The sequence below is a fragment of the Phycodurus eques genome, chromosome 21, assembly GCF_024500275.1.
Source record: "Phycodurus eques isolate BA_2022a chromosome 21, UOR_Pequ_1.1, whole genome shotgun sequence".
NCBI lineage: Eukaryota > Metazoa > Chordata > Actinopteri > Syngnathiformes > Syngnathidae > Phycodurus > Phycodurus eques.
This window is the reverse complement of record NC_084545.1, coordinates 10569309-10582422: the sequence shown is the minus strand read 5'-3', so window position 1 is coordinate 10582422 and position 13114 is coordinate 10569309. Positions and strand designations below refer to the sequence as shown.

General features: G+C 41.2%; 1 protein-coding gene across 2 annotated transcripts in view; it reads right to left on the bottom strand.

Moving 5' to 3' along the window:
* Positions 1 to 5383: 5383 nt before the first annotated feature.
* Positions 5384 to 13114, bottom strand: part of nrp1a (neuropilin 1a) — a 53753-nt gene continuing 46022 nt past the window's right edge. Inside the window, exons 12-18 of one of the 2 annotated variants that reach the window (XM_061666249.1) lie at positions 11224 to 11334; positions 10523 to 10570; positions 9059 to 9202; positions 8600 to 8877; positions 8377 to 8473; positions 8220 to 8273; positions 5384 to 7019 (exon numbers count right to left, since the gene is read on the bottom strand). In XM_061666249.1, the coding sequence (XP_061522233.1) occupies positions 6733 to 7019; positions 8220 to 8273; positions 8377 to 8473; positions 8600 to 8877; positions 9059 to 9202; positions 10523 to 10570; positions 11224 to 11334 (1019 nt within the window). In that variant the 3' untranslated portion in view covers positions 5384 to 6732. The remainder of the gene's footprint in view (positions 7020 to 8219; positions 8274 to 8376; positions 8474 to 8599; positions 8878 to 9058; positions 9203 to 10522; positions 10571 to 11223; positions 11335 to 13114) is intronic. The other variant, XM_061666250.1, reaches the window with a different exon arrangement.

Sequence of the window (13114 nt, the reverse complement as noted above, 5' to 3'; positions counted from 1 at the left end):
CTGAGCCGCTTCTCCTCACTAGGGTCGCGGGCGTGCTGGAGCCTATCCAAGCTGTCATCGGGCAGGAGGCGGGGTACACCCTGAACTGGTTGCCAGCCAATCGCAGGGCACATACAAACAAACAACCAGTCGCACTCACATGCTACACCTACGGGCAATTTTAGAGTCCCCAATTAAGACATGTTTTTGGGATGTGGGAGGAAACCGGGCAACACAGTCATTTACCTTTTTTGTTCCTACATATTGGTAAATTATATGTTTGAAGGAAAGTGCTGAAAACATTTGCAAATACTGAGAACAATTTAGTACTTGTTGAGCTATAGCTAAAACTCCTTTTCACCATCTCAGCTGTTGGTATGATTTAGGCGGGGCTAAAACAGTGAAGAAAGTGGGTTGGGGCGTATACTTTCTGGCATGAGACCTTCCCCAGCTACGTATCTAACAAGCTCAGTCAATGGCTATTCGCTGGAATTGCGAGTTACGTTATGCTTGGCCCTTTCATATCGCTACTGCATTGTGCCGTTTCGACATCAAGCTATGCCTACAATCCGAAATCTTCCCCGAAGCGTCATGTGTTATTTGGGCTAGTGTCTCTGTTGTGGCGACGACCAACATGCGGCTAACGCAGCGAGTTGGACGGCTCCACTGCGAAGTGGCCTGCTACTAGCGGCTAGGCTAATATATATTAACCGCTCATGGACCGGCGGCGGACAAGTGTTGCCTTGCTTCATGCATCGCATAGTCGATCCACACGACAGAGACACTTAAGGGAAAGTGAACTGTTTTATTATGTTCGCTAGCCCACGAGCTCGCAAGCTAACGAACTAACGACCCACTCGCAAAAACATACAGTTAACAATGCATGAACTGAAAAAAGAAAGAAAATATGTCATAAGATCTAATAGTAATTTTGCATGGCGGCACAGTGGAGTCCGAATCCGGCCTCGCCTGTGTGGAGTTTGCATGTTCTCCCCGTGCCTGCGTGGGCTTTCGTCGGGTACTCCGGTTTCCTCCCACATCCCAAAAACTGAATTGAAGACTCTAAATTGCCCGTAGGTATGAATGTGAGCGTGAATGGTTGTTTGTTTATATGTGCCCTGCGATTGGCTGGCGACCAATTGAGGGTGTACCCCGCCTCTTGCCCAGAGTCAGATGGCCTAGGCTCCAGCACGACTGCGACCCTTGTGAGGATAAGCGGTACGGAAAATGGATGGATGGATGATTTTGCATTTGGAATTTATAACAATATACAGTACAAGCAGAAGCATATGGAAAGCACACTAGTAGAATGATTGCGTAACGTTTTTCTACTACTTCCTTCCACTAGTGCAGTTCTGCAAAGTAGGGTAACTTTGGTGCACTAGTAGGAAAACTACATACAGTATGTTACAAGTAACGTAAAACTGTGCACTAGTTGACATTTGCATGCTACGAGAACTACTAGTGAAGTGAAAGATGTTAATTGGTCGAGTACCAGTAATAGTAAGATTGGCACCAAAGAGCCTACTAGTTCATTGACCTTAAGGTGGAAATCAAGGATATTGCAGCTATTTTAGCATTTATTTGATATCAAGGATGCCAAATACATGCAAAGCCATTTGAGCACTTATTCAATATCATTGATATTCAGCCTAAGGTTGTACCAGTAGGCCAAAAGTGGTACTAGTAGTGGAAAATAATTACTGGCAGTTGTTTCACTCGTGCGCTGTCTTACTGGTGAGGACAAAGAGCCTACTATATATGGATATAAGCTGGATATGAAGGATATCAAATAACTGCTCAAATGGCTTTCCATAAATACCCACATACTAAGGTCTGATATCATTTTCAGTTAAAAATAATAATTGGAGATATGTTTATTTTTAAAACTTCATAGAAAACATTTCTGTATGCGCAAAGTACACACACTGGACAATCCCAAAGAAAACAAACCATCAACTCCGGAAGGGCCTTGAATCCTGTTTAGTCCCCAAGGAGTGTTTAACCAGAGAATGCAGCTTAACCCCCATGAGACATGTAGAACGCTGACTCTGCATTAAAGGGCTGGAAACGCTGCAGTTATTATATTATTCCTGCCCTTTACTTTCAGGATTTGATTTGTCCCAAGAAAAGTACACTCGCTTTTTTTTGTTTTTTTGGTATCACTTTCCTTTCAACAAAAGTCCTGAGGGGTATTACAAAGGTAATGTTTCATAGGCAAAATCAGATCATATAGAACCCAGAATAACACCAATATGTCAGACAACAAACAAATGAGGAATTTCAAAAGATGTACACAGTTATTTAGCACGAGTTTCCAAACCAGAGGGCAGATTTGTTTAGAGTTAGGGGCAGGATGTGATGAAGCGATGCATCATGTGTAACAGGAAGTCAGACATTTGACAAATGTTATCAGAGAAGTTTAGCAACGCAATCACAGCTCAGGCAAATCCAAAGTTGACTTGTTTCAACAATATCCACAACATCCTATCGTAAACATTAGATAGGGGAAATTTGGGGGGAAATGGGAAAGGTTGCGCGAAAAGCTTTAAGTTTGCGCAAAGGTTACAAAAAAAAGAAGTTAAAAAGTAAATCCCCTGTTAGCTATAGGCAATTGTAGAGTTAAATAGGATTGAATGGCGTGCAATTTACTGGCATTTTGTTGAGTGTGGACCCACATCTCACAAAATATCTGCTCACCTCTCACACCCTTAGGATATGCTTCTATACAAAACAGAACTACAAACAAATTAGACGAATTCATGAATGTGTACTCTTTTGCCGACTACCTACTGGTAACTGCTCATCTGCTGAATACTCTAATATCTAGCGCCTCCTTGTGGTCAGCTTTGGCCACTGCAGTCAAACAAGACAAAATGCAGTACTTAGCACGTTCCACAGTCAATAGAAGAAAAACAACACCACCAGGTAGAATAATACAGCTGACACGTGACTAATTAATATTTTGATATTTTCAGTGCAAAATCAATCAAATTTTGAGTTTACAAGATTTACTTGAATAATAAAGCTGTTTATACCCTATATACTATACGCTGTCTATCTGGTTCTAATAAGGGAACCAGATAGACAAGATATATTTACAATGCTCCAGTCAGGCACAGATCGCTGAGTCCTCTTCCGCAAGTAAAAGACGTCTCATGCGAGACCATTGCGCTGTCTGAAGTCGGCTATGGTGACTCCCACACCAGTGCAGATGTCCCACTTTTCAATTACTTGGGCTTACACCAGTCCACGAAATTGCCAAAACCAGGTTTAGTCCGCCTCCCCACAAAGTTACACCAAGCGCGGCGCTGGATTTGTGCTAGTCACGAAATTAAAGCTTGTAAATATTTTGCTGAATAACTCACACAACAAAAACACAACCCAACCTTACCAGTTTCCACTTACCTGTGAGAAAATGTCTTGACGGGGGTTTGGTTCCCGGTCGGTCCCTTTAGTTAGAAGTGGCTACGCCACCACCAAGCTGTCATTTGTGAAAAAAAACATGATCAAATCCCTTATACCAAAGTAGTAATTTGTATTTTTACAGGTTGGGGCGAAATTTTTTTAAGGTAATGGGAAAGGAGTGGCTTTTGCAAATGTGCTTTTCTTTTTTTTTTCTTATTTGTCATTATTCGCCGAAAAACACATATTTGGAGATTTTTGTGTGTGTCCTGACCAAAGCGATAAGAGTATAAAGTTTAAACATTTCTGGGTGGAATGTCCATTACTTTGTTACTTGGCGCCTGCAATTACTATTTTAACGGATTCATTACTTCAAGTGATTGATAATACAGTATTTATGTGCCACAAAAGGCCATATGTCTTTCGGGGGAAAATGCCTGATTTCAAATGACAGGCTACCATGAAAACCAACAAACTAAAGCTTACATCAGTGTCTCATTAGTGGTCAGTACACGCCCTTTTTACGATGCAATCATTTTGACCTTTGATTACATCCAGTGGTGGTAAATCCTCACATCACAGACTTTGTAATTTTTTTCAAGAAGTGCAAACAAACACAGCATTCCTTTCTCGAGGTACATCCTATTAATAATAATAAAAAAAAGTTGACATGCTTCTTTTTCAAATAAACTCCCAAAGGGTAAATTTCTGCCATGACTTTACTTATAGTGCTGATTCTTCCTGAAATTTCATAGTGAAGGATCAACAACCAAACTTAAAAAAATGGTTGACCTTTTCTTTTATCTGTCTTTGAATGGTGCGATCTATAGAATGAACACATGTATCTTACACCATTTTCTCATAAATCAGCATTTTGAATCACAATACAAATGTTCTCTTTTTAAGGCGTTGCTGTTTATTTTTTTTCCCCTACAACAGCAAATTACAGAAGCAGTATTGAAAATAAAAAAGTTTTTTCTTGTTTTATAAAAAAAAAAAAAAAGAAGCACAAAATTGTAATGACAGTACAAATTGAGGCAATTATATGCCATTCAAATGAAAGTGGGAATATCTATTTTTTTTTCAATAATGAAAAGATCTCAGTATTTTACATTTCAGAATTATATCACATAACCTGAAATTATATATAAAAACATGAAAGTATCAACACTGTGTATTTTTGACTTCTTTTCTTGTTTTTCTTCGCAAATATTCACTAGAAACACACAAGCATTTGAAATATAATATTTATCAGTGCAACATTGTTTCTTTTTAGTCCACGCTACAGTATTCTTTCCCCCCTACTTAAGCAGCAGATGTTGCTGGAGCTACACATTTTTTTTTAGAGCTGAAAGCGCAGATGTTATGATGTTTAGCGGTGGAGCAAGGTGGCATGTTAAATCCTGAAAGCAACAAGCTGAGAATGTGTTCACCATAGCACAACACACAAATCACACAACTGCAAAAGATGTATGCTTTCTCACGGTCAATTTTTGTGTGTGTGTGTGTAAAATACACTACAGAGTTGTGGGTCCCCTGCAGGGATATTGTGCCCTGATGCTGTAAATTTCCCCCAGAGTTCATCCTCCCACCACTCACAAACAAACAAAAATCTCCGTGGGGGTTCTGGAGCGCTCACACCAAGGTGATATTGAGCCTCTTGTTGTTTAAAAAGCCATCGAAAAACACAGTGTTACATTTCTTTACATTTCTCTGTTTATCCCCATCTTGAGTTTCTCTTTAGTTTATTCCTTTGCGTCTGATGCCGACTCGTGGTGATCTGTGGTCTTATAAAATGACAGTAAGACCCCGGAGTGAAGAAAAAGAGGGATCAACAACCTTTGGTAAAGTGATGGAGGCCAGGTAACCTGAATCAGGTGACCTCACTCAATCCCCCATTTCACCAAACATTCCATTCTACTGAGAACAGCTCTGACATCACATTATTATGGCTCCTACTGCTTTGTGTGTGTGATTAAAGTAATTATAGCACCATTCGTCAGTTCACCCCTTTTAATAGATTTCTATCAGTAACAAAGTGCACACAAGCTGCATTGTTCACATAGCTTTTCCTCAGTGAGCAATCCACAGTGACATTTAGAGGTGGTAAAGCAAAAATGATTGTTGCATTTTTTTGGTATGTTGGTGGCTCTACCAACAAAATTAGCATGTTATGAGAGCTACATGAGAGACAGATGATAATGCAATTAGGTGGATGTTGAAAAGCGCCAGAAGTTCATTGTTTCAGTTTTTAGAGTGTGTTTTGCAGTCTTTTTTTTTTTTTTTTTTTTTTTTACTCATTCAGCCTTCAATGGTTTCAATGAAGTGGGTGTTTTGATAACAGTTGGCCTGAATGTTTGTTTGAATCATTGGAACATGGTCACAAAAAATGTCAAATGAAACGTTAACACTGCACCATCCACAACACAGTCAGGAAATTGTATTTACACACACATTCGTGATTTGCACACAGACACACAATGAAAAAAGGCAGATTTTTTTCTTATCACTTTCTTTAAAAAAAGACAATAAAATATATTAAAACATATTTACAGTGTGTGGTTTTCAGACACAAACAAATAAAACACAAGGATGTGACAGACTGATAGATTTGATACCATTTTGCAGGTACTTATATGATCATGTGCCCCTGTTTTCTGCCCTTCATCATAAATTAAGCAAAGTACAGTAAAAAAAAAAAAAAAAAAAAAAAGACCATCCGATATGTACTAAAGGCACTATCAGACCCATAAATTCCCATGGATGTGACTTTCATTTTGGAGTGAAGGAGGTTCAAAGGGGGTGGGTACATATATCAGATTCATGGATTATGAGCACACCCTGTATGCCATAACATGGGCAAATTTATAGTTTTGCCAGATATGGTTAATTTAGGATTTTAATTTCAAAACTTGAAATTCTTCACCTTCATGAACTCAAATTAAACAAAAATCATTTATTTTCCAGAAAATGATAAATACTCTTAACATTATTAATAAATTGGTCTCAACACCAGCATCCGATTGTAAAAATGAATGGAAAATCAAAATAGAAAATTAAAATTTCATCTACGTATCTGTACATCTTTTTTTTCTGTATTTATTTTTGTACACAGTGTCCCCTACTGATAGGTTATTTTTACTGCAGCTCCTGAGAAATGCGTGGATGAGTTCAAACCTCCCGTCGGTTCCTGAATCTGTCCCTCATCCAGAAAGCTGAGGGTAATGGACGGTCCTTAGAGTCCACCTTCTCGTATGGACATACGAGAAGATGTAGCTACAGTGTGTCCCGTGCACGCTCTCAAACCTGTGCACATCACAAAGTCACAAGAATGTGTGGGTTTGGGTCTCACGCCTCTGTGTATGAGCTCTGTACATTGAGTTTGTCCTTCTTTAACTTGACGCCATCCACAAGTTCAAAGTTATAATTTTCCAGGGCTGATAAGTTCCTTTCCGACATGCCTCCATGCGAGCAGGCGCAGTAAAGGACAACACCGCAAATGGCGCCCAAGAAAACGCCCAGGGCGGACATAGCGATGATAGTGATGAGAATAGGGTCAAGTGTCTTTAACATGTTGCCAGCTCCACTGATCTGGTTGGTCTCCACAAAGTCCGGGTATTCCGTGATCTCCTCAACTGGAGAGGGGGATTGAAAATGAAGCAATATGAGTTGAAATATAAGAAACTGTAAGGCCAATAGTAAGTGGCTCGTTACAGAATTGGAGGACATGAAATTTCAAATAATGCATGCACCAAATACAGAAACATGCACTTGTGTAAATTATACATAGTTGTAGCTGAGACAAACTGTTACAGCAGCTGTAATAAAAGTAATTCCTAATTATGAATTATGAAGCACTCGAGCACCCCCTAAAATGGCTTTATTCTCTTTTGGGTCAGGTTGGCGACACGGTGGGCGACTGGTTAGAGCGTCAGCCTCACAGTTCTGAGGACCAGGGTTCAATCCCCGGCCCCGCCTGTGTGGAGTTTGCATGTTCTCCCCGTGCCTGCGTGGGTTTTCTCCGGGCACTCCGGTTTCCTCCCACATCCCAAAAACATGCATGAATTGGTGACTCTAAATTACCCGTAAGTCTGAATGTGAGTGCGAATGATTGTTTGTTTGTATGTGCCCTGCGATTGGCTGGCAGCCAGTTCAGGGTGTAACCCGCCTTCTGCCCGATGATAGCTGGGATAGGCTCCAGCCTGCCCGCGACCCTAGTGAGGAGAAGCGGCTCAGAAAATGGATGGATGGATGGATGGGTCACGGGTATGCTGGAGGCTATCCCAGCTAACTGCGGGCAGGAAGCAGGGTACACCCTGAAATGTTTGCCAGTAAACCCATCACAGAAATAACAGATATAATACGTTTTAAATAAGATGTTTTGGTATGACTTCATTGATATGTCTTCCTTGTAATGGTTAAAACATTTTGTTTACTCACAACATAAATGCAAACCTGTTACTAAAATCTTTTAAGCCATCTAGAGGATGCTGTATGTAAGGCACATTAATGACAATTGACCTTTAAAATTAAGACAGAGCTTTTTTTTTTTTTTTTTTTTTTTTTTTTTTTTACATTTTGCTAATAGTGGTTAACTTTGACACTTGGATTACAGTTTATACTCTTGATTTTAAAAATATAAATACAAAAATAAACTGCACAGTTAATAATAGCCTGAGAAAGAATTATTACAATTTGTCATTATTTTCTATGGGATCAACCCCCCCCCCGCAAAAAAGTGAGTGTGAAGTCTACCAGTGTTCCAGAACATATTGTGTTCAACCTTAGCGTTTCCACGTTATGTATATGTAACAGTTCCAAACAAAATGACTTACTGATTTCATTAAAGTGATCCTCTGGGAGCATTGGCTCAGTGGGAACATCTGGATCTGTCCAAACAGAGAATGTACGTAAAAACCTCGGCCAAAAAGCATATACATTTCACAGTGTGTTTTCAATGTCTAGTTTTGTCCTGTATTGTGAACCTCTCACCTTTACAGTCTGTTGCAATGAGGCCACTGAGAACCTTAATGTCATCCACTGCAATATCTCCCCTGCTCTTTCTCTCTACCAAGCCTTCAATCACCACCTAGAACACAAAAGACATTTGCGTTTTACATGATGTTCTAATGGGAAAAGCACAAAAAGTGAAGCTCATAGAGAGGATGGTAAAAACCCTTTTTGTTTGTTTAAATTGCAAAAGAGTTTAACTTACCTGATATGGCCGGTTTGTACGTGGCAGAAGAACACGGCCTTCCCTCCAGCGGTTACCCTGGTGACCGCTGATGGTCCAGAGCAAGATGTCAACGGGTCCATCAACAGTCCGTTTGCGCTGTTTGATATGTAGTGTACCAATGTGTGACCCGAACATGTGGTACCAGAATGACACACACAGTTCAGAGTCTTGGGAGTCGACCTGAGGGCTGACTAGCTGTGCCACCTCTGTCTCTTGTAAACCCGTCGCCAAGGTGTAGATGAAATTTCCTGAGCCACCTATTGGATAAAAAAACGTGTCTCAAAAGCCCAACATTGTAGGTCTTTTTTTTTAATATGCCACATTGTAACAGTACCAAATGGTAATATATATTCACTGACTACAATATAAGATATAGTGAGGCACAAAAGGGCGGTATATATTACTGTATATGGTCAATATCAAGAGTGGAGCCAGCACCTGTATGGTCCATGTTAGGTCCGGTGTTGAGGGTGGGAGTTCCGCTAGACTGGATTTGCCACCGAGAGCCAGTGTCTTCAGAAGTCCACCTGCAGAAGGACGGGTCATTGGCCCAGCCAAAGTCGCAGGCAAACCACAGAAAATCTGCAAATGTATTTAGAAGATAAAGCGATTGGACCGCATTTCATAACTCACAGAGAATCTCCCAACAGGCCTGGTTGTAGTCATGCAATTACGTAAGAACATAATGGGATAGAGAGTGCAGCTTCATCCACTTATTACATTGAACTGGAAACAGTAGAGGGCAGCAAATGACTATGGAAAGTGTGCTTTGAACCACCTAGCAGCCCAGAGCGAAGGGATAACCATTAATTCAGTTCTGGGGATCAGAAAGGACAAAGGCCAACGTTTTGCTCTGCTATTATAATATACATATGCACATATTTTTATAAAAAAAAGTTACTGTTTTTAAAAAGAAAAATATATAGTGGGAGGGGTCCCTCAGAATGTGCATACAGATGGGTGACAAGAGAACAAATGAGTTGCTGGCATGCTATCTATTTAAAAGCTACATTCAATAGAAGCTATCCACAGAGACTTGTGGATTTTAATGAGAGCGGGGACTTGAGGTTTGAAGACAACTATGGCAACAGTGTCGGGGCCCCTTTCCAACAATGGCATTCAGCATGAACACATGCCACACTTGTGAAAAAAAAAGGTTCCATAGATGCCAGAAAATATGTGGGTGTTATTGCTTTGGTGTTTTTAAAAAATATATATATATTTTTAACTGTATTAAGAACTCTGTCTGGAGATGTTCGCTATGGTCTCAATCATGGCATGATATAAATCTCTGGACGCCTATATTTACCAACTGAACACAAAGAATGCAGTTATCACACATCAAACATGTTATTACCAATAGAACTCCCACTCCCAATTAAACTGACTTTGGCAATTTTGTTCCATATTTAGATCTTGCCAAAGCTCATTAACAGTAAGGTTTATGATTAGGGTGCATGACATATTAGGTGAGACTGAGGCACAACTACTAGTTTGACCTCCATCAACATGCTATATGCAATGTGTATAAGTATGAGTGCATGCAGCCAGAAAGCAGTCTCAGTTGAGCACATTGCGTTACCGTGTTTGAGTGTGCGGTATGTGCACGTTTGTGCCAGCCCGGTGATTAGTGATTACGCTGAGGCAGCAGCAGAGCGGCCGTGCTAATCATCTTTGCATCACACATTCTGCCTCAGCAGGGGCCTCTGAGCAGCTTATCATCAAATTTAATAACACACATACATCAGTAGATGGACGACTTTATGAGGCACGATAAAACAGAATGGAAATTAATGCAAAACAAACCATGAGTAGGTAAATATTTTCCCATGGTGGCACCACACAAACATTGTCAACTATATTTTTTGTTAACCAATGGAATCCGTAGGAGCAGAAACTAACCTGGGATGATATCCGCTGCAACCGTTGTGGTCTCTGTTGTCGTACCACCTGCAAAAACGCAACACATTAGGACAGTTGTCCAAATGAAGCCATGAGTTGACCTTGATTTCATTCCCATGCACTTCATGCATCCATGCTGGATGCAACAACGTTGCCCTCTCTACAGTTACTTATGCAACAACCTCCTCAACACATGGCTGAGATGGTGTCATGCTCTTCATTGGAGACTGCAGGTTAATGGGGAGTACAGGCAGCAGTGCAGGCTCAGAGCATTACTGGGTTAGTGGGAAATTAGGCCAATAGGCGTGAGTAGGAAAAGCACTTGAGGGAAGGACCAGCAAGGTGAGCGATAAAAGGATTGGAAAGATTTGAAGCAGATGTGTGCGTGTGAGAGATCTGAAAGTACTGATCCCCTGCTTTCAGCTTGCATTGGAAAGGAGCAAAAAATTACTGAGGTGGGAATTACAAAGTGGGTGCTGTTAAAATTGTAACAAGCCAGAGAGCACACATAGGTGCACACGTGTGTTTGCAAGTGTAAGGAACTCAGGTAAACTGTGGTTGAGCACGGGAACTTTAAATTAATGAGGTATGAGCATACTCCATTGAAGAAGGGTGGAGGGAAAGAAGAGAGACAGGGTTGGGGGGGGGGGCGGGGGGGGGGGGGGGGTTTAGTTGCAGTCTCATGAGGGCGAAGTTAGCACCTGTGATATCGTAGTCATCACCTGTGCCACTGTGGCAGTTTGCCTGGTCGTCGTCGCACTCGTCTGATGGAGAACTGGTAGGAAGAGTCGTGGAAGGAGGGACCGTGGGAGCTGCGGCAAACAAAATGAAAGACAATGGATTGATTTCATGTTTAACCAGACGTTTTTGACACCCTTTCACTGAGTACCAACAGCAATTGTATGGGACTAAAAAGGTTAGAGGACTTCCTAGTCTACTGGTCATCTCCATCGACAGATCAGTGGAAAGCACAATCAGGGTTACAAATGGTATGCACAACCTGAATTGAACCATACCTTTTAGACGTTAGAATTTTCCAGCGAAAATACTGACCATCTGCATTACAAATAACTAACCATAGCCGATATTCCTCTGGATTTTGAATTACAGTAGCTACTTTGCCCGAGCTATGAACGAGCGCCCATTTAGCAATTCTTCCATGCATATGTACCTCTGTTGGGGTGTCTTTTATAAATAGAGTTAAACCAAAGGTATAGGAGCTCAAACACATAGAACGGGGTTTCAGATGGCTGGTGGCCCCAGTAGCCTGTCATTATGATCCTGTGACACTTGGATGTGGGTAAGTCCAGAACCACTCTTGCTTCTCTGCTACGGTGTGTGCGTGCGTGTGTGTGTAGGTGTGTCAATGTGCGCATCTGCACTGGCTACAGTATGTAAGGAATGGGTCAAAACATTACAGAGTGAGTAAAGAGGAATAGGAGAGAAGATGGGAAGTGTCGATAAAGACAGACATAGATAAATTGAGGTAAACTCCCTGCACGTGTGTGTGTGTGTGTGCATGTGTAGTGTGTGTGTCCTCTTCTTCAGTTAGATGAAATATGAGGCAGATCAGCCCCTGTCAGATTCAGGGTGGAGAAGGTCAGAAATGGGGTCAGTGCTGCATCAAGGGAGCCTCTCACTGAAATGAGGATTTAGCCCTTCTGGTTGTGCGTGCACATACACACACACATACAAACCTGCACCTGTGTATTTTTGTAATAGTGTGTACATGCCTGTTACAACATGTTTGGCCATTGCTATACGTGTGTGTGTGTGTGTTTGGCATTAACACTGAAAACAAGCATTATCATCTGACTAAAGCTGCTGTTTGGGAGTCAATGAGGCTTACAACGGAATGGGCTGCCCTGAAATTCAATATGTAAATCCACTTAGGGCTTGCCTGGTGCATATTGTTATATTGCTAAGCTGTTTCTGTGCTATTAGCTTGGCAGTGGCATAAAAAAAATAAAGGTAATTTTAAAGATAATGGAGGGAAAATGTGTGCAGCCCTTGGAAAGAACAAATAATGCACGGGAACTGGGAAGAGTTTGATGGATGCCAGGCTGCTATAATCCAGCTGGGCCAGGTGGGCATCTATTTGATCCCCTTCCCCAACAAGTGATGAGCAATAGGGGCAGCTTTGATGAAACTGGGAGACAAGACAAGTGTCCCTTGTGGGAATACAGAACAGAAGCTCCACAGCTGTGGGATCAACATAAGGAGCCTTCATGGACACCTTTAAATAACTCTGATTGTTGCAAAGACATGAACCTACTTATAGTCATGCTATTAGTTAGGATGATAGATGGCTCACCTGTGTGTATAACAGAGATATGAAAACATATACCTGAAATATGCAAAATCATACGCAGGTCACAAGTGCACCGATGGTACTCACGGTGTGTCGATGGGAAAGATGAGGTCATGATGAGTGAAAGCATCATTACTGTGAAACTTTAGCACAGCTGGAAATGTCATTAGCATGAGTGGGAATAGGTTTCACTGTCAGTGGCACTTTACCACTATTGGTGGCAATATCATTACTGCTTGTAGAGAAGTCATAACCATGGCCGGAAATAGTTTTTTTCCCGC